Source organism: Columba livia, chromosome 1 (assembly GCF_036013475.1).
Source record: "Columba livia isolate bColLiv1 breed racing homer chromosome 1, bColLiv1.pat.W.v2, whole genome shotgun sequence".
NCBI classification, from domain to species: domain Eukaryota; kingdom Metazoa; phylum Chordata; class Aves; order Columbiformes; family Columbidae; genus Columba; species Columba livia.
In genome coordinates, this window is record NC_088602.1 from 100,837,443 (window position 1) to 100,864,129 (window position 26,687).

General features: G+C 36.4%; 1 protein-coding gene across 3 annotated transcripts in view; it reads left to right on the top strand.

Annotated features, from left to right (window-relative positions):
* The window catches only part of CFAP47 (cilia and flagella associated protein 47), a 309,801-nt gene that overhangs the window by 23,572 nt on the left and 259,542 nt on the right, over positions 1-26,687 (top strand). For all 3 annotated transcript variants that reach the window (XM_065070474.1, XM_065070480.1, XM_065070488.1), the window contains exons 17-24: positions 116-238; positions 1,606-1,737; positions 2,798-2,875; positions 3,445-3,589; positions 5,584-5,678; positions 18,796-18,964; positions 21,861-21,961; positions 23,169-23,334. In XM_065070474.1, coding sequence (XP_064926546.1) covers positions 116-238; positions 1,606-1,737; positions 2,798-2,875; positions 3,445-3,589; positions 5,584-5,678; positions 18,796-18,964; positions 21,861-21,961; positions 23,169-23,334 — 1,009 coding nt within the window. The remainder of the gene's footprint in view (positions 1-115; positions 239-1,605; positions 1,738-2,797; positions 2,876-3,444; positions 3,590-5,583; positions 5,679-18,795; positions 18,965-21,860; positions 21,962-23,168; positions 23,335-26,687) is intronic.

Consider the following 26,687-nt stretch of genomic DNA (forward strand, 5'->3'; position numbering starts at 1 on the left):
CATTTCCAGAAGTATATTAGGTCATTATATAATGAAAAGAAAATTAGGCTGAAAAATTTATTTGTAGTCAGTAATATGTTATTTATTTTGCTTATTTTCCTCTTCTTTTTTATAGCTTGGTACTACTAAAGTTCAGTTTTTGGAACAAAGGATACCCTTCAATCATAGTCCAATGGGTTTATCTACTTGTAAGAAAGCCGTTCTTCAAAACATAGGGCACAATCATGCCTACTTTCAAGTAAGCTAACGTTATTTGTAGCACATCTAATTTCTTGGGGTGGGGAAGAAGAAGGCAGTTCATTTTATCAGATCATGTTACAGTTTTGTGTTCTCAGTTGTTAGATACACATCTACTTAAGGTTTTGTCTAGTTTTCTGAAGAAACAAGATTTATGTGAATAGGAATTCCGTCCCTCTGTCAAATTTGGACTAATGGATAGATGGAGCAACAGACAAGCAAGGTGGTTATGGTCTAAAAGATTCTGGAAGTTTCATGAGAACCAGTGGTAACGGTAAAACCCCATACTGGTGTACCCTATGAAAAAGCAGTTATGACTTGGATGTTTTTATATTTTGAGAGACAAAGCAAACTGCCTGGTCATCTTTATTCATACTGACTGCCCAGTCAGTGCATGCACGGACACAGACCAGTCATAGCAAGTGTGATTGCTTTGCTAGACTAACATCTGAGAGGAAGGTGGCCTGTAACACGAATTGGGCTTACCCAAGATGAGATGGATGCCAGAATGGCAAAGACATAATACGTGACTTAGTAGGAAACCTATCTGCATTAGTTCTTCTGATTTCAGAAGAATTTGCTGTATTTATTTAGTGAAGTGAAATAATTTTCATTGAAGTCCTCAGAATTTTTGTTACTACAGTATTATGGTACTAAGAAATTTTATTTGATTTGTACTGTATTTCTCTGTTCATCAATGGAGCATTGTAATAACAAGTGTTATTACTACACTCTTGGAGGCTGGGCCTGAAAGAATAAAATCAGCATAATCAATAAGACAAACTTACCTAGCATCCTAAAGCCTCCACATATACCCTTCAGCCAAGTGATGTCTGGTTGGTCTTGGTCATTATATCTTGTGTAGCTATGCTTCGAATTAAAGTTTGGAGTGCATTAGAAGAGAACAAATTCTATTTTGTCCATACTAATTGTGGCTAAACTGAATATTTACTCCTAGTATTATGACTGAACTTTATTGTATTAGGATCCTGTGTCCTGCCTTCTTACTGTGAATGGCAAAAAAGAAGTTATCAATTTATCTGTCTCTGAAAAAATGCTTTGTAGCCTATTCTGGACACTTGCTAGATAGCAAATCTTTATTTTAATAACTCATGAAAACAACTTTAAAACCAGAATGTGAAATTTCCAATAGCTGTGCAAAAATGATTTCATAATAGAAATATGTTACTTTATTTTGTTTACCTGTATTTTTGCCCCAAACTTCTAAGTCTTAGTTAGCATTATGCATTATGAATGTTCTCCTTGTAAGTATATAAAATCTTCATGATAGATATACTGGTATTTTTTAGCAAAGCAAAACAAAACATCTTTTGCAGTATTATTAATATTTCATGTTTGTGTTTGAAGGTTCTTGATACAAACCCACTTCCTGGAATGACGATCAACCCTTCTGAAGGGGTAGTACCTGTGGGAGGCCATGCTGATCTCAGAATCTGTTTCACTCCGATTGCAAAAATGAGTTTTGATACAAGAGTAGAGGTATTCAAAACTGGAAGAATTTGTCTCTGGAGTTTTGTGTTGTGTGTTTATTTGCGGAGATGTATGTTCATTTAAGCATTTTCTGGATTTTTTTCTCCAGTGTGCTACAGCTTTTTAAGAAAAAAAATGTTTCTTACAGCAGTTGATATCTGCTATAACATATTCTGTTATTTTGGTCTTAGTCCTCCTCTGAAGTGTCAAAACAACCTTGCAGTTTGAGCTGATTCATATTATACCATTGGCAAACTGTTGACATGAACGTGTGACTGTCTTCAGAAGATCACATAGACATATCTGCAGTTCTTATGGTCTACAGAGGAGCAGCACTGGAATACTGCAATGTCTTTAATTTTGTGACTTCTTTTTGTGGTCTTCTCAGAGACGGATTTTCTAGTAGATTTGATGTGATAATAGCAGTGCAATAAACATCCAATCCTATTTCATTTTCTGCAATCCTGCTTCCTGAACTTGTCCTTGATCAGATAAGTGAGAACAGGAAAAAGGATGCTATCATGAAGCTGATCTTTGCTCCCTTTTCTGACTCTAATCCTGGATTCTTCATCTTCTATGGCTGCCTACACCCACTTCTAAACCCAGATTTAGCATTGCTCAGAACAATAGTATCTACTTTGTACCAGCAGCTCTGTCTAGCAATTTGTGTTGTGATGTATTTTCCACTCAGCTTTCTCCTGCAGAAGACTGGTCTTTCCTAAAGCTTTGACAACTATGACTATCCCAGAAATGGCAGGCTACAGAGGCATGATAGATCCAGTGAGATGTGGTTTCAAAGAAAAATCAGTCTCTCTCTATATATGTGTTCTAGACAATGAAGGCATTTTCTCTACCTCTATATTTCTATAACAAAACCACGTTATATTATAAGGGAAGAGTTGTTTTCGTATTTTCATTACAAACTCTGCTGAAGGTCTTTCTCCACTCTCTACCTGTGGAGTACTGTTTTTGTTTTGTTTTCTGAATATATTTTTTCACGTATTTATGACAGATTTGCTGACATAATTATGTTAAAATTACCTTCTTACACTGTCATCCATTCACTTAGGTATCAGTGCGAAATTCAGAAGTACTAGAGCTTAGGATTGCTGGATTTGTAGAGATTCCTGAAATAAACATTGATGTGGTAAGTATGAAGAAATTGTGGCAATTGGTAAGATTGATAGTTTTGCTTTATCTAGATATACAAGTGGCTCATCTCTACTTTGTATTTTTCATTTTTTGTATAATAATTTCCTGAGAAAATTATCAAAGAGAAAAACTTAGGAAATTAAATACTAAATGTACATATAACAGTTACACTGACTGATAGCTGACAGCTTTAGCTTTTGAACTTGACAATGTGGAAGAAAATTGTTAAAAGGGGGAGGATTTCTTTAAGCTAGTTGTAGGGAAAAAAAAATGCATTGAGGAAAAAGGTCTGTTTAATGAATGATGAAAACTTTCCCGATGGTGTAACTGGACTTATTGAATTGAATTCTAAACTGTTGTGTTTTATGTCCTGGAAAGATTTTAAAGATAAAAGTTATGCAAGACAATTGATTAACCAAGACTACTAGCATATTATAAATTTTGAATCCTCGAGCAATTATATTTTTCACAGTCTGTTCAATTATAAACTTTACTCTTTACTTAACAGTGCTTTGACTCTTTTTTTTTTTTTTTTTTTTTTTCTCTTTTTCTTTAAACTTACAGGGACTATTTGACTTTGGTGGTGTTTATGTTGGCTCTACAAAATCAATTCCCTTTTTGCTGCAGAACATGGGACAAGCATGTACTAGAGTGGAGTTTGATTTTTCTAAGTATAAGGATTTTAAATTGAATTCTAGTGACCATTCAGGTATTTGCTTTTGCTACATCAGAATTTTCATTAAGTAAAGAACAGATAATGCTCAGAGAAAATTTGTCAAACTGATTCTGGTATATATTTTTTTCTAATTTAAGAAAACCTAAATCTATCGTTTTGAAAATGCTTGCCAAAAATAAGCACTTGGAAAATGTCAGGTTTCCTGTAGATTTTTTTTTCCTACAGTTGCTGAGGTATATACCAGTTAAAACGAAACAAAAAAGCCAAAAAACCCCCAAATCAACCAAATAAAACTGAATAACTGTACTAATTTCCTGTTCATGGACTTTACTCATGGTTTTGATAATGTTTACCCCTCAGTTAATTCATCATCAGTATAAAGGTCTGGACTTCTCTTTTTCCTGATGGTACAGAGTGTCTGCAGGTTCATCACAGGACCTCAGTTCTACATGATGCCCAGCTCAGAATAACATGGGGGCAATATGAGGAATTAGGTTGCTATTCTTTGTTTCTTGCTAGAACTAGTGTGGATTCTTATCCTTTACCCATTGTTGCTCATCACTTTCCTGCTTCAGTCCTGGCATCTCCTTTGCTGTTCCAACAGATTTATCCATGAGGGAATTTTGCAGCTATGCTTTTAAGTCCTCTTGACCCTCAGAATACTGTGTCCAGTTCTGGGCCCCTCAGTTCAAGAAGGACAGGGAACTTCTTGAGAGAGTCCTGCACGAAGCCACAAACATGATTAAGGGAGCGGAGCATCTCCTTTATGAGGAAAGGCTGAGGGAGCTGGGTCTCTTTAGCTTGGATTAGAGAAGACTGAGGAGTAGCCTTATTAATGTTTACAAATATTTCAAGGGTGAGTGTCACAAAAATGGAGCCAGGCTCTTCTCAGTGACAACCAGGACAAGGGCAATGGGTACAACCTGGTACACAGGGGTTCCGCATAAATATGAGAAGAAACTTCTTCTCATTGAGGGTGCCAGAGCACTGGAACAGGCTGCACAGGGGGGTTGTGGAGTCTCCTTCTCTGGAGACATTCAAAACCCACCTGGACACATTCTTGTGTAACCTCATCTAGGTGTTCTTGCTCTGGCAGGGGGATTGGACTAGATGATCTTTCGAGGTCCCTTACAATCCCTAACAGTTTGTGATTCTGCATGAAATCAAGACTCTTTCTTTTTCAAGACAGTATTATAATATTTAGTTGTATCATAATGTAGAATTGTATGTGGATGATGCCAAAAAATGAACTGACAAGAACAGAGGGGTTTTCTTGCCATGTGGTAGACTTGAAAGGGAAGGTGAGGTCTCCTTGTCAGACATCTTAACTTGGAAGAGAACTGTAAGACTGTCTGCAACAGTCAACTGACCAGCTTGGGGATTGACTCATTGCACGTGATTTCTAGATCAGTTTGTGTTTGAAATAATAATGTGACATCCAGTCAGACCCAGTGCTGTTCAGATGTTGAATAGTGGATGAATACTGATCCTTGTGTTCCAGGATGAATATTGATCTCAGAGGAATGCTAACTTGTTTAACGGAAGCTCATGCTTCTGCCAGTGCCTTAAAATTGGACATGAAAGTCTGAAACATGAAGCAAGCCTTAGTGGTAGACTTCTGTAGTCTAGATTGTACCTAAATTTCATTTAGAAAACCAGTTTCAGGCAACATTTTTTCTCCCTGTGGTATTAGTTTTCATTATTTAGTTTAACTGGTTTTGCCTAATGCTTTTATTCTAAGGTAAATGCCAGTGATGTGTCTGTCTTTGTTTGTTTTTCTCTGAAATGTTGTGTTCTCTCAAATCAATAACTTTAATGAAAGTTGCTGGTGATTACTTCTTCTCAAAATTACCCCTTCAGAATCCTTATGAGAAATACTACATTCATTCATAACTTTGCAAGAAAGGCTTAACATACAGATATGTAGATAACTTATGCTGGAAATTGCTTTGAAATACTGCAGCTATTTCAAGGGTGATATTTGTTGCAATAACAACTGTAATTTGATTCTGATTTTTGTTTGACAGTGGTTGACTGGTGTTCTTCAAAGCCACATTTGTATTCCGTTAACTTAAAGGGAAAGTCAGCTCTGCAATGCTTGCTGTCCTTCATGCCAAAAGAGGTAGGTTTATGGGGCAGTGGTGATTATGGTAAATTAAAATAATGCTTTGTGATATTTCTGTAGTGAAAGAATATAGACATTTTAGATGCACATTTTAGTGTGTGCAACAGTATTGTAATAGTAATCCAATTCTTAAGAAAAGAAGTTCTGAAATAACCTTTTTATAACATTTGCTGCTTTCCTTTAATGTTTGCATACTTTCTCAATGACTTAAAAATACAAAAGGTATAAACTTAAACTGAAATGTCTTACCACACATTCATTAAATCATTGAAAAATCTGGCAGTCATTTTCTTTTTGTATCTATTCATGCCTTAACTCTCAGATGACCAAGGGACTGTAGAAGTAGAAGTAGCAGAGGAGTTTTATGTGTCATGAAGACTGGCAAAGTTGCTTCCTGATTGAGCTATTTAAGGGAAACCAGCTGAAGATACAAGATTTTATGGGTTAGTTTTACATCAGGAAAATAGCATTTTATTGGCAGTAGGTGTCAATAGAGAGTGCTATAGAGAATTTTAAATCTAAACCTGTTGAACAGTGCTTTAGAAATTGAAGGTTTGGGGTTTCCACATATTTAGAGAACAACGACCTGAAAGAAAACGTAGTCTTGGATATTAAGCACCAGCTTCAGAACAAGCAGCTGGGGACCATTTCTAGAGCACATAAACTGGTTGCATTAGCTGCATTTTTAACTTAAAAAATGTCAGAGACAATGAGTCTTTGAAGGGTCAACAATATAATTTTTTTACTGTTACCCCTCTCTCTCCTTCCCAGCACTTTAGTTTTTGAATAAAATTTAATGCCTTTGTTGAAAGCATAATTCAAATAATATTTACATATTACAGGCCATGTCTGGTAACACTGTGATTTTTTTTCTTATTATTACTGTCAGCTTAGATTGTATGTATATGTGGAAGCTATTGTGAAATAACTGATGTGTGAATTTATAGTACATTCAGTACCCTGAGATGATTTTTCCTGACAGAAAATGAGTCAATAGATTAATAAAAAATGACCTATTTCAAACCAAATAAATTTCCTCCTATAGCATAGCAGACCTTGAGGTTAGGGGAGAAGCAGTAGATGTCACATCTTTAAGCATCTTGACACTGACTGATGCAACATTCTCATAAGCAAGCTTCTCGGATTTAGACTGGTTACAGTGTTAGGAAAGCATGTAGTTGTTTGCTACCAGTGATCTATTGTCCAACTGGAGAGAAACTCAGTAGGAAAAGTGCTGACATTTTTATTTAGGTAGGAAAGGTCAATAGCAGAAATGCAAAACAAGGTAATGATGTTGAAGTAATCTATGTGTAAGGTAATGTAGATCACAAGCTGAACAAGAACTAAGAATAGAGGCAGACACTATACTGATTTATGTAATTAGGAATAATGTTAGTTGAGAAAGAAAACAGTTATTGTAATCAGTGCTGTAAACACCTCAGATGAAACAGTTTTCCCACTTGGGATACCATGCTTAAACAAAAAAGTAGGAAAATTTCTCTTGGAAAGACAGTCCAAAAGAAAGCAATGGAAATGATCAGAAGTCCAGAAACCACGAATTGTGCAAACAGTTGAGCGAACTTCCAATATTCTGTGGAATAGAATTGATATGTGCTTGTTCACTGCCGTAGATAGGTGATAGGTAATGAGTAATGGGTTTAAATTATAGCAGGTGGATTCGATTGGATATTAAAACTCATTGTAGCAAAAAGAATCAAATATTGGAATAAAATCACACCGAATCACAGAATCACAGAATGTTAGGGATTGGAAGGGACCTCGAAAGATCACCTAGTTCAATCCCCCTGCCAGAGCAGGAACACCTAGATGAGGTTACACAAGAATGTGTCCAGGCAGGTTTTGAATGTCTCCAGAGGAGACTCTACAACCCCCCTGGGCAGCCTGTTCCATTGTTCTGTCACTGTGAAGAAATTTTTTCTCGAATTTAAGTGGAATCTCCTGTGTTCCAGTTTGTACCCATTGCCCTTGTCCTATCATTGGTTGTCACTGAGAAGAGTCTGGCTCCATCCTCGTGACACTCACTCTTTAAATATCTGTAAACATTAATGAGGTCACCCCTCAGTCTCCTCTTCCCAAGCTAAAGAGACACAGCTACCTCAGCCTTTCCTCATAAAGGAGAAGCTCCACTCCCTTAATCATGTTTGTGGCCTCGTGCAGGACTCTCTCCAGCAGTTCCCTGTTCTTCTTGAACTGAGGGGCCCAGAACTGGACACAATATTCCAGATGTAGTCTCACCAGGGCAGAGTAGAGGGGAAGGAGAACCCCTCTCGACCTACTAACCACCCCCCTTCTAATACACCCCAGGATGCCATTGGCCTTCTTGGCCACAAGGGCACAGTGCTGGCTCATGGTCATCCTGCTGTCCACCAGGACCCCCAGGTCCCTTTCCCCTACACAGCTCTCTAATAGGTCATTCCCCAACCTGTACTGGAACCTGGGGTTGTTCCTAACCAGATGCAAGACTCTACACTTTCCCTTGTTATATTTAATTAAATTTTTTCCTGCCCAACTCTCTAGCCTGTCCAGGTCTCACTGGATGGCAGCACAGCCTTCTGGCGTGTCAGCCACTCCTCCCAGCTTGGTGTCATCAGCAAACTTGCTGACAGTGCACACTGGTGAACGAGGTGGGTGCCCTGGTGACAGAAGGTACAGAGAAGGCAGAGTTACTGAATGCCTTCTTTGTCTCTGTCTACTCTGCTAGAGGCTGTCCTGGACATGGATTATGATCTGGTGGTAATTACAGAGACATGATGGGACAGCTCACATGACTGGAATGTGGTCATGGATGGCTATGTCCTTTTCAGGAAAGACAGGCCAGCCAGGCAGAATGGTGGAGTAGGTCTGTACGTGAGAGAGCAACTACAATGTATTGAGTACTGTCCAGGCATGGATGAGGAGAGAGTTGAGAGTCTATGGGTGAGAATTAAGGGGCAGGCTGGCAGATGTGATACTGTTGTGGGTGTCTATTACAGGCCACCAGATCAGGGTGAAGAAGTTGATGAAGCCTTCTACGGACACCTGAAAGTGGCATCACAGTCATCGGCCTGCATTGGTGTACAGGCATTTCAGGGAGCGAGCTGAGCACACCGATTTCACCCTAGGGGAATGGGAGGTCCCCCAGTCTTCATCAATTCTAGAGTGCTGGCCCACTGGTGCAAGCCCAGCTACAACCCCATCCCACTTCAAATCTAGTTTAAAGCTCTCCAAATGAGCCCTGCTAATTCCTGTCCCAGCATCATTTTGCCCCAGCAAGATAAACCTTTCCTATGTATCACTGTCCACACTGGTGTCTTATAAAACCAGCCGTTATCAAAGATAATACATGAGCATATATCTCCATTACTGAGGGAGGTGGACAAGCATCACCAGAAATGCTTCACTCTGTCCTGAAGGGACAAGTCATGGGTCAGACAATCATGTTTTTGCATTGTAAAATCACGTTCTAACAGCATGTTGTTGTTCTGAAGATGCAATTCTGACCCCACTAAGGCCAGTGCTAAAGCTCTTAGTAACTATAACATCACTTCTTAGTGTCTGTCTCTTGCTAAGTTTGAGATTCAAACCAGTTAATAATTAATACAAAGGAACATCAATTTTTGGATTAAAATGATGAAATTGGAATATGGAAAAGCTAGCTTCCTTTATAAATAAAAAGAAGAACATAAATTAATATAGAAACATGAAAAACAAAAATGGTGAAAAGATTGATAGAACTTTTAATGAGTAGGTATATATTGTTACTGTTCTTACAGCCAAGCTTCAAAACTTAATTAGTTTTGATTTTTATTTTACCAGTAAAGTCCTCTGAGATGCTTATTTCATTTAAAAAAGCAATCTGTTGTAACAGCTTAAAATATAAGTATTGAGCAAGATCTAAAGTTTTTTTTGTTTTAATTGAAAGATTGTCAACAGAAATGAGAAACAAAATGCTGCTTTGTAACTACCATTTAGCTTCTAGTAAGCCATACGTACAACACTAAACAGAGAATGGTTGCCAAAATTATAATGCCCTTCTGCAAGAACTTTCCAAATCTCCTAAATTTCCATTCCTTCCTGTTTTTCATTTTGTATCATCTGATTACTTTGGAATAGAATATGCTTTCTTTTGAGGGGTTTGCTCTGTTGATCAATTAGATGGGAATGAAGTAATGATGATACAGCTAATACTTTAGCTTGGTTAAGCTAGTGGTTAATTTTTTTTTTCCTCAGCATCTATACAGAAAATTCAGTTAGGAGTTCTATAAAAAGACGGTACCACATACATACTGACTTAAAAATGATAAATAGGGTCTAGAAATAGGGTCTAGCAATATTATTCTATGGATGATACAAGGGTACATGGTATGTATAAGACTTTGCAGATAACAATATTTTAATTTCCAAGGCCTCAATTTCGGTTTATTTTCATAAAAGAATTTTACTTAAGTTTTCTCAACTATTTAACAGAGGTATTTCTACTGTGTACTGTAGATGCAGTTTTCATTTATTTTCCTTTGGTCTTAGTAGCTAAAATCACACAATTATATACGAGATCTAAACTGCATATGTATTGATGGGAGCCAAAACCTGCAATCTGACAGCTTATGGCATTAGATTTCTCTGGTGTTGGTGCTGCTGTACAAAGCGATCCTTTATTCTCCACTGTAGTGGAAAAGAGGGTAGTAGAAGATCAGTTGTCCCCCTTACAGACTAGTGAAATAGCAACTCTCTAAAATCCTAAATGCCTCCCATGCACAGCTATCAAAACAGGGATTTTTATTTGCCTCCCAGTACTCTATTTTCCATTGCTCCAGTTGAGTTCTATTATTGTTTTCTTTCCTTGTCAAGTTGCAGGATGGATTAAGAGTAGAAATGTTGCTCCTGACACTGCTATGAATTCAATTGATTAACATAATATTTCTGAAGACTGCTGAAACAGCAGATGGTTCTTTGTGTTTAATTTGTTTAATTTCACTTCTCATCTGAACTACTGTTCAGTATTACTTTTTGTTATTCATGAGCTTCTCCAACTGTAATTTGATACTGGTGGTATGGTAACTGAAGACACTGGCAGTCTGCTTTAATTATGATATAAGCTTGAAAAAAAAAAAATCTTACATTTGACTGGATCTGTTTTGTGGCTGGTTTTCTTACAAAAAATATCTGTAGAATATACTGCAACTATTGGTTACATATTTCTATATAGAGTTTTCTGATGTAATCCTTTTTTAATTTTTAACTCTGGGTCTAAAGTGTTTTTCAGCTCTTAGGAATGATTTTTGGCGAACACAACAACTTTCTTTAGAAGTAAGGGAATAAACATCTTCAAAAAGGAGTTTTTCCTGAGACCCCTTATAACTCATAACCAACTGATAAGTGCTGCTTCAAGGAAATGTCTTTATTGTCAGTCCCTTGTCTACAGGTGCTCACGGCCTTTCTGTCTCCCCTTGCTCGTGGTGCTGCGGAAGCTCCCTGTACAACCTGTGCTTCCTTTCTGCTCCAGGTGTGCAAGTCCCTGCCTGTCAGGGGTCAGCTTGCTCATAGCTGGGCAAGACATGACCAAAGACACAACTTAAAACCCACTGGTGATCACAAGTCAACATTGCTGAGAGTTGGTGCAACACTGAGAGCTGGCAGCAGTAGCACTGACTAATGTTAAATGAAGTTAACTTTGAAAACTAAAATCGTTGCCCAGCATGGCATCACTGAAGCACATATCTTAAAGTACATCTACCCCCCAGGATGCTGTAGCTTTTCTTTAATTTACCTCCTGCAAAGCAAAATTCTAATAAGAACCATAGTTCTGTTAAGAAAGTGGTCCAGGTACAAGCATCTCTTATTGTGATCAGAAACTCTCAGTAGTTACTGATTCTTAAAACATTCGTCATTGCATCTGAGTTCTTTATCATTCTAGCTCATCTAGATTGCCCCCTTTTCTCTCTCTCCTTCCCTTTCCTGACATTCTGGCCTTGAAAAAACCCTAATCTTCTCCATATATTGAGCTTTCCCTGCTCAGGCTTCATGGTTGCAAGCACTGTTTTCTGCCTCTGCACTTGAACAGCTGCTTCTCTGATCTCATCACCATTTTCTGGACAACTGCTCTTACCCAGCTACCTCCCAGCTGCTACAAACCATCTGTATCCCTTTGAGCTGCTTTCTTTTCTGTCCGCCTTCTGATTCTTCTAAAAGTTCCTGTTGTTGTTGTAGCCATTACTGACATCACTACCCTATAAACCAACAAACCCCCACTATATTGATGTTATTGCTAAGAAAGTAACTACTAGAACTAAGGAAAAATGAAAACAAAATAATTTAGAAGCATTGATTAAAAAAAATCACAAAAGCATGAAATTATTTTAATATGCTTTAAAATGTTATTAAAACTACTTGAATTATTAACTTAAGGTTTTAAGTAATTAAGTCTTGAATACAATCTTGAATTCTCCTGTTAAAAACCAACTTGGCGCTAGCTTTCCTTCTGCCACAAAAAGCTTCAAATAAACAAACTAGGTAAATACATTGGAACTCTGAGTAACTCCTACAATTCTCACTAAAACTTAGTGTATGCAAACACACATAGCATCAAAAGATGCTCTTGGAGATTAACTATATTGGCATGCTTGTAAGATAGTATCTAAAAAATTGATATTATTCTCCCAATATTTTAAGTGGTAAAATGAAGCCCAGGCATTATAGGTAAGGCCTAGAGTGTTGCTCAGACATGGCCTGGCTGTGCCTTCCTATTATTCCAGCATCTCAGGAGGTGTCAGAGGTGACAGGACTCCCCTCCTCACTGAGGAGAGTTTAACCTTGGTATTTGATGGCTGCAGAAGTCAGAGCTGTAGTGAAAGCAGTATAAAAATATATGTAAATAGGTAAGCTAGCAAATACTTCTTAGTGTCATATTGTATACAGGCTGTGTGCTGCTTTCTTTTCTGTTTTGATATGATTTTATTTGAAAGACACTTCAGTTATGGTTTAGGTTTTTTTTGCTGCAGTATAAGCAGCAGCAGTATAAGCCAGCTGAACACCTGATGAGCTAGGCATTTTTTTCTGTTCAGCTCTGAAATGAGAACAACTTTCTGACAATTAAACAAACAACCCAAGCAAACAAAACCAAACAAAAAACCCCATGACTATCTGGCCAAATATCTGTTGTAGCTCCCTCATCCTTATCCAGAGAAAGAGCTAAGAGTTATTACTTATTGATTGATTGCTAGCAGTGATTGTTTTTGAACCGAGTTTTAAAATGTAAAGGGTGTTTCAAAAAGATGGACTCAGTTCTAAATCACTGTACCTGTGCAACCACAAACTGCCCATGAATGAAACTCCTACAGTCTTTACAGCAGGTGGAGGGAGCATAGACCCTTCATAAAAAGGTTACTGAAATTTGCTAAACTGTTTGTTAATTTTATGTAATTGTATATGTTTGGTCCATCTTTTTGAAACACCCTATACTATCCAAAATTGTAGAAGCATGGCTTTTCTGACCACAGCTCTCTCTGTAAGCTCCCTGTCCAGGTAACAGAGAGGAGCACCTCATTCCTTTGGTTTTGTTCCAGGGAAACCGGCAGCTTGTGATCACTTTAAATATTTGCTCCTCCTTGTTCCTCAGCTGTGAGTGTGTTTCAGCAGGCAGGATGGTCCACCTGCTCTAATAGCAGTGTTGTGTGTGGTCTGATACAGAAAGGGGAAAGGAGGCAAAGCAAGGTGCAGGAGTGACTCTTTCTCTCTCTTTCTCTCTCTTTCTCTCTCTTTCTCTCTCTTTCTCTCTCTTTCTCTCTCTTTCTCTCTCTTTCTCTCTCTTTCTCTCTCTTTCTCTCTCTTTCTCTCTCTTTCTCTCTCTTTCTCTTTTTTTTTTTTTTCCCCCTTCCCTGCTGGAAAACAAGAAATTCCAAGATCCTGGAAAAAAGACAAAATACACAGCTGTCTAATAATGATGCCTATGAGAGGCCTTTGATTGAGATAAATAGAGCAAGTCACACCTGTCAGAGTTTATTGCTTAAGCTTTTTGTAGACAAGTGGCAGGTAGTTTTGTGCTTTTTTTTTTTTAAAATTTTTGTTTCATTTTTAATGATGTACTTTTACAAAATTTTTATTTCTTTAAGTGAAAGACTAGAATTCCTGGTGTAAGAAATGAATTCTATGGAAAATCTGAAGTTGTGGAATTATAGGGTGTTGCTGGTGCATCATCTCTGACCATATACAAGGGAAAGCTTTAGTTTTATCTCAGTGTTTTGAATGATGGGTTTAAAACTAGTTACATTATTCATTGTGGAAAGCTGCTTATCTGTGATATAAAGCTAGGGAATTTAGGCTGTGTGAAAGATTTCAGTATGTTTGAAGGAGACGCTCATGTTGAATCTGAAGGGAGGTTGAGAATGTATATTGTATATAGTTGCAGGACATAAACAATTCGTTTTGCACTTAGGCTTAAATTTGAATCAAACTTGTGTTTTTTTTTTTAATTTGTTTGTTTGTTTTTTTTTTTAACGTACATTATATTTTGTCTTACTAAATCTCTATATTGTTAGTGCTATAAATAAAGAAGCTTTAGAATCAGCCTTTACACAAAAATTCAATGACTTGTAATGCTTCAAGAAATTGAAGAGTTTGTATGTTATTGTATAATAAATACAGGAGTATTATCCTTTACAAGTGTTTTAACTTTTAAGTCATAAATTAGCTGATTTACTTGCAATTCCCTGTAAAGTGTGAAAGCAAGTACTGTAATTTTAGGGAGATATCACATATTCTTTGTGCCAAATAAGCTACTTGATTCCTGGATTTGACAGCAAAATTTTTACTCAGCCTTTAGAACACATGGTGTATTACAATACTAATTAACAAAATACATTTTATAAAGCATAAAATATGTTATCACATTGGGGCACTTGTAAAGATAGAAATGAAGTAACTGCTTTGAAAGTGTTTTTTGAAAATAACTTAATTCTTTTTTTCTACTCTCAGATTTCCCTCCTCAACCTGAAAATTAAGCTTGAGTTTATTTTTTATGCAATAATTTTATATAAAATACCAATTTAATTGTCATGGATGCTGAGGTAGTTTTTTCCCCTTTTGTTTGTTTCAGTATTTAGGCCTGAGGCAGGAAGTCATTCAGCTGTGTTCACTCTCCAGTGTTGGGCTTAGAGCTACCATGTACTTCCTTGGTCAGGCAGATTTCTTGAAATAAGCAACTTTTATTTGTTTAGCAATTATAGTAAAAAAGATTGAAGGTGTTTTAAAATTCCCTCTAAATAAAAGTTTGCAGTATTGTGAGTTTTATTTTAAGAAATATTATGTCCTGGTGGCAGCCTACACAAGCATGTGCTTTTCGGGCATCCTTTGGAGGTGTTCTATGTGAACACATAACTAAAAGCTCCTTTGTCTCACATGACTAGTATTTTTAAAGCTTCTTTTGAAGTATTTTAATTTCTGAGACTACCACTTTCTAGGTGATGCTTCCTTTCCAATTAACATGCATAATTAGTGTAAATCAGGACTGGAAAAATATTTCTTGTAATGATATAAACAACCTGGAATGTTTGTGAAAGAACTCTTTCTAGTCTGCTTCCTTCCTGCACCTCCCTGTGTTCTCTGGTTTATGAAGTTAAATGCAGCTTCAGAAAAATATCTCAGTAGATAAACAACTGTAATGTACTCATATATAATTTAAAAAGTAACTGCTAGTCCAGGAATAGTATTTTTTAAAGCATATTTTCATCAATTTTATTTAGTATATAATGTTACGAAAGAGAATTTTCCATTATGGAGTTCTAGATTTTTTTTTTCCTTAAAATATGTGTAAAAATAATGATTCTACTTATGAAAAGTTCTAAAAGTGAAATTAAGGTTACTTCTGTTTCAGTAATGTGTGTATACATGTGTGTATGTAGCTGTGTACATGTATGAATTATATTTTAAGTTCTAAGTTTATAGGATTTTAAAATAATTTTTCATTTGAAGTACAGGTTAGTTAATTGCAGTTCATGAGGCAAGGGACGTAAGAATGAAATGGAAGGTCTACAATCTGTTGTTAGTTATATGAATACCTTTCTATGAGTTATGTTTGTTTTAAATTTGCACCATTGTTCTTCAAAGCAAATGCAGATTTTCAGTGAACATCATGTCCTACATGTAATGGATTGAGTGTTTTGCATGTACTTGGTTTTGCTTACCACACTTGCTCTTAGCATGTAAAACCCCTTGTTGCATAGTAAGACTAAACCAAATTTTCCTGGTAGTGGGGATGAAAAACAAATTTTGAATATCTACTTTGGGAGAGGGATAAAGGGTTTCCACCTTTTGTTGTCCAAAATAAACATACGGAACACAACAGCATGGATGAAGAACAATTGCAGTGACAGCTTGTACTCTTTTGCATAGCCAATGATGTAGTGGTTTCTGTTGTAGACTAAGCTTTTGAATCTTACCAAACTTTAAAAACGTAGTGGTACTATATAGTGTCATATATGCCATGCATGCTGGCGATAGAATGATTTTCTAGCTTACTTTTTTACTGCAGTTGCTGGCAATAGTGTTCCAAGTGTTAGAATTGCCATGTAGGGAAGCACCTACTGGCTACAGGGAACCTGAGATGTGCACTGAGAAGCGCAGGCACTTTCGCTCCCTTCTCCTTACAGTGACCCATATGCTTGGGAGATAAGTTGGTTATTTATGCAGTATTTTGCATATTGCACTTCTTAAGATGTATTCTGAGTGCACTATATCCAATAGAGCAAACTTCCCTTACAGTTGAAGGAGTGTGACAGAATATTTGGATTGTGTCTGTGTCGTGACTGGTGCTTGACCTAGAGAGTCCTGTACATTTTTTTTTTTCTGTCTCTCTCTGATATTGATTCACTTTACTGTTCTCTCTTATATATGTATTTTAACAGCTATCAGGGTTACCAAATACTCATGTATTCAGCTCTATTCTATCAAACTTCTTTCATTTTTTTGGAAAAAATTTTAACAGGTTTGATATTTGACAGATTTCACAGCCTTGAAAAGCAATACTTATTACTTTCAACTATAAGAAAAGAGAGTTGTTTCTCTGAAACCGTGAGGAGCCACTGTTGTTAGTGACATGAAACAGTGTATTTCATACACATTTTGAAGTGAAAGGAAATTCTTAGGCTATGAAGAAAAGGTCCTTTTCAGTCTAATTTTTAATTATGTGGTTTTATGCCATAAGAACACAGTTTGAAGATGTAGTGATGAATTTTTTTATGTGGGTGACTTGAGGTACTAAAAATAGATGAGTATGTAAACCAAATCAGTAGATTTTTACTTGATCGTTGTTTATAACACACCTCAAACATTAGTTACTAAAAAATCTTAAATGGCATTCACCATGTTAATATTGAAAAGCCAATTCTATGTTATAAAATCTAATAATCATCAGATTTGAAGTATCAACGTAAATCAAGGGATTGTGCTGATGTCACTAGAATAACTTCCCCTCGCTCCGTGCTTTCCTCTTGCTAAGCACAAATACACAAAATGTTCCACAAGGCTCAGCACACATCTCCTCACCAGGAGTCTCTGATTGTATGTTACAAACCCTGTTGGAACTCCAAACATAGTAAATGCTCTGTACTTCTCCTTACCTAAGCTCTGTGTTGGTTCTGTTACAAATCAATATGTGCCTCATGTCCTGACTTAGGACATTTTTTTTTTTCTTTCCTGTTGTGTATATATTCTACACACTGCCACATGTGTGAACCTGAAGCATCATGCACTATTTTCTGTAGTTTTGGAAGGCTTTTAAATGATTCATAACTTTTTTACTTAGCTGGTCATACTGCAAATTTTAAGCAGCATGTAGATTGTATAGGCCAGAGTTAACCATACCTTTTTGTCTGGAGAACATACTGTGTTGATCCTTGGAAAGGCAGGTTGAGAGGTATGAAATGCCTCCTTGAAAATGTACTGTGAAATAAATTTGACCTCTCAAGTGCACAGTCTGACAAAAATGAGGATTTGTATAAAACATGCTATCTTTTAAATTCTAAACCTTATTTATTGGGGTGTGAGTGGAGTATGACTGAAAAAACTAGGATCAAAATCACTGGAATTTGGACTCCTAAAATTCAGTGGTGTTCAATGACAAAGTTTTTAAGCATGGTGTGTTTATTTGTTTTCCTTGAGATTTCTTTATTTTAAACTCATTCTCCACCTTGATCTTGGAGCTCATTTTATTTGTGCTCAATATACCGTAACAGTGGATCTTTTGTCTTCAGTGTTTGGGAAGGGCTTTCCTAACTTATGTAACTTTGTTTTCACCCTCCTTGCTCATTCTTATACATTTGGGCCACTGCTCCAATCTTTTTTTATTCAGGAGGGTGGCTGGAGAGGACAGGGAACTGCTGGAGAGGGTCCAGCGCAGGGCAACGAAGATGATTAAGGGAGTGGAGCACCTCCCTTATGAAGAAAGGCTGAGGGAGCTGGGTCTCTTTAGTTTGGAGAAGAGGAGACTAAGGGGGGACCTCATTAATGTTTATAAATATATAAAGAGTGAGTGCCAGGAGGATGGAGCCAGGCTTTTCTCGGTGGCAAACAATGATAGGACAAGGGGTAATGGGATCAAGCTGGAACACAAGAGGTTCCGCTTAAATTTGAGAAAAAACTTCTTCTCAGTAAGGGTGCCAGAGCACTGGAACAGGCTGCCCAGGGGGGTTGTGGAGTCTCCTTCTCTGGAGACATTCAAAACCCGCCTGGACATGTTCCTGTGCGACCTCACCTAGGCGTTCCTGCTCCAGCAGGGGGATTGGACTACATGATCTTTTGAGGTCCCTTCCAATCCCAAACATACTGCGATGCTGTGAGAGGAACACAGCACAATGATTTGCCAGAAGCCTTGTCTGTGGCTGTGCTGATAACTCTGATACTTTTGAGCATTCATTTTTTTCCTCAGTGGGGGAAAAAAATAACTGGCTGCTGCTTACTTAAAGGGCCAATTCTTGGTGCTAATAAACAACCATCTTATTACTATTGTCATCAGGTCCTAAGCTGATTTCAATAATTCTTCTGGAAAAGTAATACCACTTGGTTCAAAAAGTACTTGCAGTTTCTTGGGGAAAGTGACCACAATGATGTCTTTGTCCTTTAGGTGGCAGCATATGACTTCACTCTTCCAGTGAAGACTCCTCAGCCTGACTTGACATTGACCCAGTCAAATCCTGGATCTGCAACTTCTGTTGGATCTGCAAAGCACGTCGTTGCTCCTCAGCCACAGGCGGTGACTGTGGCTGTTCCGCTCTGTAGAGTGAAAGCAGTTGGTAGGTAAACGGGGACTTAAGCAGATGGTGGATACTTATATTTGTAGTGATGTTTTTGCTTGTTTTCTAGTTGCAGAGAATGACTACTCAACTAAAATTCCATTGAGAATTGTATAATTTGTAAAGTTATTGGAAAATTGCAAAAGTTAGACATTTTGATTCATATTTTTAAATATATGTAAAGCTCTACATAATTATGGTGTGCTGGGAAAATATGTGTGGAGTTATTTTTATATATATACAGCTATTTGCTTTGTATAAAAAAATAATTTACTAAAACTATTTTTTTTTCTACTCATTCATTAGTATTCGTCCATTAGTACTTCTAGACCTTATCATGCAGACTCCATCATTTACAGCAGTTAATCTGTAAAGTGTAGAAAAGTAGTATGTCAATCATATGTTTTTTTCTAGTTTTACTCTGTCAGAACTAGGAGCTCTAACTGTATTCAGAACTCCTCTAAAGTGCCTCTGACAGGTCCTGATCTCGTATGAGAGAATTGGTGCTAATTTAGTCCATTTGCTTCTGTTTGCTTTTATGTGTAGAACTGTACTGTTCTGGCCTGTCAGAGTTTGTTAATGGTCAAAGTTACAGGCCGTTTGCCTGCAGCAAGAAATTGATATCTTAAATGGTTCTTCTCTGCTTTTCTTAGAAATAATTTGTGGTTCTCTTTAGTCTCCTGCCTGATCCTTATAGTCATATAGAACTGCACATTGTTAATACTTGAATCCACTAGCTTGCCTCATGTTAGTTTTTTATCTGTAGTCACTGTATATTTGAGATGAGACTAAAGTGCTGAGTGTCTTCCTGGAATGATGTCTGTGTAATGTTTAGATATCTTGGGTGCACTGAAGGAGGCTTGGCCAATTAAATGCATAATGTGTAGTAAAAGCAACTCCAATTTATTAGGTTTTATCTATTTTTTTTTTCTTTCTCTCTCTGTAAGGCCTTAAGGCTTACTTTTGAGATCTAAGATATGAAAGGAATCTGAGAGACCTTCTTTAGATCTTGTGATGGAAGTAAATTAATATTAAATATTTCTTAATATATTTAGTTAAAGAACATGTAGAATAAAGATAAATGTACATATGTATAGGAGATTACTAGAAAGAATGTCTCTAATTAAAAAGTCATGAATCAAAGTGACAAATTTCTAGTGCAGAAGTGATTAATGTAACCTGAAGAAAAAAGAAATGTTTATATCCTTTTCCCTTTCTTTGTGGAATAATGAATTGATACAATCTGTAAGTCTCACTAATAAATTACATTGGGCTGGGAGGAGGGAGAGAAGTCTAAATACATGTCTCAACCACTCAGTATTTCACATAATCATGCAGATGCAGGCAAGCAGCCAAATTATTTTTACCATTAAAAAAGAACTTTATAATTTTATTACATTTTGACAACTTAAAAATCATGTTTGTTATTGATTGACCATTTCAGATGGTCACTTTAAAACTTAAAAGTGGGTAAGATGCAACATGCAAGGTCAATGTTTTGATTTGAGAAATATGCTTAGTTCTTACTACTGTGTGCTTTATGGCATGTTTATTTTCCACTCTCCCAACCCGGCCCATGACAGTTTTTGTGGTTGACTGGGATCCAGACTGCACAGGACAGTGCAGCCGGCACTTAAATCAGTATCTTATATCTGATGTTTGTATTTGGGATAGTTCACTCTGAGAAAAGAACCACAATAATGTCGGAGTAATCAACCCAGTCTTTAACTTCCGTATAGTCAATATGTGTTCAATCTATCATGCATCTTTTTAAAAATTTTTTAAAACAAAGTTTGTAGACTGGTTCAGTACCTGGGAAGCAAAGCAGGCCTCTTACTTAAACACTTGTAAGACTTTTACGTTTGAGACTGCTTATTGGTATGTAAGAAAGCACCAGAAGAGGAAACAACCAAAACAAAACAGAAAGGTCAACTGGAAATGGCACAAGCTCTACCTCAGCCAGACACAAATGCAGATGACATTTTATGGATGTAATGACCTCATGTGAGCTGACTTTTTTTTTTAAATAACCAATCTCACAATCATTTTGTGGGGTAGATATTTTACTTTCCTTTTCCTCCTAGTCTTTCAGTTGTGCTGTCTTTTCCTTGTACAGGCAGTTTCTGAGATGTGAGAACTTGACAAGTGACATATTTGCCTATTACTGGAAGCATTCCAGCAGATTAGGTTCCTATTTTGAAACAATGTTAGTTTATAGCGTTTATATGCCTGTGCTTTAGAGAAGTATGGGTAGTATTGTTGTTCACATAATGCAAGATATGTGATTAGGAAATCCTTCGGTCTTTTTAGAGGCAGAAGGGAACTGATCAACACACTTCTTTGCTGAGTGTGGAACAAACTTGCAGATTTTAATAAAAGGATACTTTGGGATTGCTAGGTTAATTTCCAGTGTTTATTCAAGAAGCAAAATGAGTCTCTGGGAATATATACCTTTGTTTTCCTAAATCCTCACTTTAAACTTCATCCTTTGTGATGGTTTCTTTGTTTCAGCTGTACAAATTTAAGAGAATGTTGTTTTTTAGAAAATCTTTCAAGTCTTTTCTGATAATTACTGTCACAAATGTAAATAAATTAATCTGCAACAGGAAGATCATGTGGCTCTCTGTTTATAGCATATTTATAGGAACAAGATGCTGCAAGTCTGGTAGATACACAATTTAAATAATTACAATGTGACTAAAGGGTCATAATAAGACCAAGTTTCATGGCAGTAATTATGTATATAGTATGGGAACAACAGCAAGAAAATACAACTTTAAAACAAAGGAAGAACACTTCTGCTAAATATGTGCTGATAAATGATTTCATGAAGGGACTTTGAGGAAATATTTGACAGATTTAAGTGTATAAACATCCTAAATTATTTTTCCAACAGTACTTAAATCACCATTGGAGTTCTCATCAATGGAACTTCAATTTGCACGACATTCGAGTGGCATGAATTCAAATATTGCTGATGAAAGGCTGGATTCTCAGGTACATAATCACAAGTGTTGCTATTCTTTGCTATAGCTTTTAAATAATCAAGTGACTGGGAAATAAAACAGATTTAGAACTCAAAATTCATTCATGCTCTAAATATATGCTTTAAAAGTTTTCGCATAGTCATTTTGTTCCGTTTTTTGTTTTATGTTCTTCTTTTGATCAGTAGAAATTTTTCCAAAACTCAAAATTGGACTTGTCGTGACTTTCTCGTAGATGAGAAAGTGTGGGCAACATGAGAAGCCCACCATGAGTTGTTTAAGAAGCTTCCTTCCAAAGATTTTCTGCCTTTGCCTATGCCAGTAAACCAGAGAGCGACAGTGCAGGAATGCAATTGATATGCAAATGATGGTTCATACATCTGAAGTACTGTCCCGATATGTTGTATGGTATTGATCTGTGCCAGCTGGCACTCTCCCCAAAAATTCCTGGTCATGATTTAAGGCTTAATGTGAAGAGGCACTAAATAGGATATTTGGCCATTCTGTTTTGGAACACAGAGAATTTGACTGTACTAATGCAAAACATACCATAACATAATCTATTGCAATTCCCAAAGGCTTTGTTTGGAAATCATAAAAAAAAAAAATTGTCAAAGATGAAAACACTTGAAACTTTTTGTTAAGTATCTTCAGAAAATGATAATGCAAAGTCAAGGCCTCTTCCTCATTATGGATCTGCTTGGAGTTGGAAGAATAACTTTGAGATGAAGGAATGGATTTGTTTGTTTGTTTCTACCTTCATCTTGTTGAATTGAAAGAATGGGGTTGAAAACCGATTCTAAACTTACTTTTTCAACACATCCACCTCGGACTCTAGATCTCATGAGCCATGTGTTTAGTGCTTGCTGTGCTTCATTTATATCAGGAAAACCCCCTCATTTCTGTCTGGGTAAGCACTCTGACCATGACACTTTGATCTGTTTACCTTGCACAAATGAGATTTTTCCATTCTGGTAAGAAAATATTGCTCTTCGTGAAAATGGTGAGTGACTGGAAAGCATCTAGCCTGTACTGATAGGCATACTCATCTTCTCAGCTTACAGACAGAACAAACTGGGTTCTCCATTGCTTTCTAGTGCTTTCTGGCTTTCCCTCTGATCTGATTGTGAAAAAGAATGCTTAGGATAGGGCAATGTGAAAAACATCATGGTCTTTGCTGCTTTCCCTCATTCATCATGTCCTTCTTACTCTGCAAAAAGTTACAGAAGCTTGACTTGAAGAATATCTCAAGGCAGCAGTTGAAATGGAAATTGAATTGGGATGATGAAGGAAAAAATACAGAAGGTGATATTTTTAAATTTAGTCTGCGGACTGGATTTCTTGATCCAGGACAAGAAATCAGTATTGCTGTATTCTTCTGCCCTCGTAAGTAATTTTCTGAATTTTTCTAGAGATAGTTTGGCCAATATACCATTTTCATTGATTTGTCTGACTTTTTATGATGAATCATAACTAGCACTTGTTTTGATTAACTTCCAGTTAACATGAGTGAATAATGAACTAAAATGCCAAAAGAAGAGTTTATTGTTGTTCTGAGAAAATAAGACAGCTGCAGACCTAACACAAAGCATAGAATCACTTGATAGCAGTATTTGAAAAGTCTTGTTTGCACATACGAAGCATTAAAGCCTGGGATACCTGAATCATTTTCAGTACTGCTCCTTCACATGCATTTGGGTTGACTGACTTAGATACTAAAGCTTTCCAAGAGTACTTGGAATACATATAGGCTTGTTTTCTAAATAGCCGTAAATTAGATAAGAATGGAAGTTTCCTGCCTCAATGAGATACAAATCACTTAACTATGGTATTTTCTGAGTAGTCTGCTCAGGCAACCAGACCCTAAGTAGAAAAATAGATTTCTAAGAAAACTTGGGAGCCTGCAGGAAGATGGTTATCAACCATATACACTGGAAGAGGAAGGGCAGAACATGAATATTAGGATTCCACCTTATTCCCAGTCAAGCGTTTAGGGCAGGGAGTAGTGTAATGCTATACGTGAGTCGATAAAGCCCACCAGTGTATGCAGCTGATGCCTACAGAACTCAGAGTCATTTTGACAGTTTTAAGTGTCTTGCTTTCGGGGCCCCAGCATTCTCGAGGGAAAGAAAAGTTGCTTTGTTGGTTCTGTCTGATTCTGAATCAGAAAGTGAGTATCTCTGTCCTAAAGAGAGATGTTCCTGCTATTCTTTATTATGTGATTGAGATCTATAATGTCAATTAAGCATTGGGAACCACTTAGTATATTTATAAATAAAAAAACCATAGGTATGAGAGTTTTGCTGTGATTCTGTATGATAAATTGAGAAGACTATTAAATCTTGTGCTATAAACACGTAAATATGCAGGAACAGTATTTAATCACATGTGTTGCTTGGAGTTGTTAGCTGTATATTTTTTCCATTATGATTTATGCCTTGTTGGTAGCTTTTGTTTTCAACTTATAGTTGATGAAAAATCACATCAACTTGTGATTTTCCTTCATGAAGTGGAGAAGTAATGAATATATAATGATTTTTTTTTTCAAAATTACTTAGAAGGGCTTTTGGTTTAAATCTTTTAATTGTTAGTTTGAGTACAAAACTTTGACTTTTCTGAAGTTTTTACACTTCTGAGCTGTCCATGAGGTATCCTTTTAGAAATATGTATTTAAATTAGTCTACTAATTTATATATTATTAAAATTAAACTGCTATAAGAAAGTTAAATACCATTTACTATTGGATGACTCAGCAGAAATATTTAGAGCATGTTTCTGGCTTTGATGCATCATTCTGTCTCTTTTTCCCTTACGGTCCTCCAATGTAAATTGCAAAAACTGTTTTTTGGGTTTGAACCATGTATTTATGAAACACCCATCGTGTGTCCAATGCAATAAAGACTTTTTACTAGGTAGGTTCTATTTTTTACTTGGTGTAATCCTTGGTTTTGGAACCAAGTGATGTGAGTTCATCTTCCTCTCAACTATGCAGGTCCTCAATCAGTTTATAGTGCTAACTTACATAGGTTATCAAAATGGAATAAACAGAGATGGAAAACTTTTGTTAAAGAACTTGTTTTGGGAGCAATATTAAATACAAAAATCCAAGGATAGTAAGTGACTTGAACAAAATTATTGTCCCGGGGTGTGAGAAAATGCTAGAATATAAAAACTAGAAGGGGTTAAACAGCAGGAGCAGGATGGCAAGAAAATTGGACAAAACACAGACAGATATGATAGGAGAAAAATCTGGAAGTTATCTCTTTTCAGAAGTTTGGTTTTAGCAAATTTAGATATATGGCCTTGAAATCTTGGTTTGCTTATAAAAGATGTGAGAACCTACTCAAAGCACATCTGGAGAGTGTGTCTACACAGAAGAAAGGCTTGGGTAAACTTCTGAATTTTGAGAAACTGTTGAGATGAACCTCAGAAGAAAAACAGGTGAAAGAAGTCAAGGAGCAGGAACATGTCATAACCCCAGGTCTTTGGAGTAGGAGAAATGGAAATAGACAATGTTACAAAGTGAAAAATAAACACTTTTAACTTTCTGCTGTTCCTTGAGATGCAATTAAAAATACATGCTGTTTCCCGTAACTCTATTTCTTTAAAACATCTTTTTCTCCTTTCATAAATTTCTACTTTGCTTTCAGTAGGGTATTATATTTTTTTTCTGCAGCATTTCAGATAATAAAGCCTACGTATATTAGACTTGGAAGATTAAAAAAGAGATAAAAATCTGTATTTTCACATATTTAGTGATTTTTAGGGTCTGGATGACCACGGGGTCTCGTTTTCTCTAAGTACCACTCCAACATTTAAAACAGAGGAAATTTTAGAAAAAAATTCTCATAAAATTTGGTGCAGCAGCTGGAGAAGGATCATGTGGTAATGAACAGGTGAAACGATCATCCATGTGATGCTTGTTCTACTTAGGTGTTTACGTCATGAGAATGTATTAAAATTGCTTGTGTATTGCAAAGACTGTGAAGCTGAGAACAGTATACAGACAAAAGCCATTATTCAGAATTACTGAAAAAATCATATGTGTAAATGCAGATGTGTATATACATAGATATGACAGATAAACAATTGTCACTTGAAGTTATTCTTGCTGTATTCTTGCTGTGTTCCTGTATCTTTTATGAGCAGAAATAACTGTAAAAATCTACCGCCGTTAATTCAGTATTTTAAGTATTTTCCCATGATTTATAGCTTACTTGTGCTATACCTTCACTGAAGTTAATTATTGCAAGAGAACATTAGATACCCACGCAGGAGACCTTGTTAGTCAGTATGGTGTGCTAATCACCTTCACAGGTTTGTACTGTAAAATTGTAGCATTGTGGGGGGCGAACAAACCTTAAAATAAACTTTGAGTGTGCATTGCAGTTATTTTTTTAAATACACCGCAAGATTTATAATTATGAGAGTGCAAAATGCTATCATAAGCTACAGTGTGAAATTAAATGCTAAAATTTGTATAATGTATGGTAATATGATGCTACCTGTGAAGAAAAGTATACTAAATTTAATAGAGATTCTCAAGAATTGAAGGTCTATTAATGTATGTTCTTCTGCTGTACTACAGTATAGTGTGTTAACAGTATAAGAAAAAATATCACTATATCATATTGTGGTGTGAAAAAATTTATCTGCAGCATAGTGAGGTCCAATAAATCTGTGCTCTGGGACTCCGTGAGCAAAAATACTCACAAATGCACCACTGAGTTAAAAGGAGC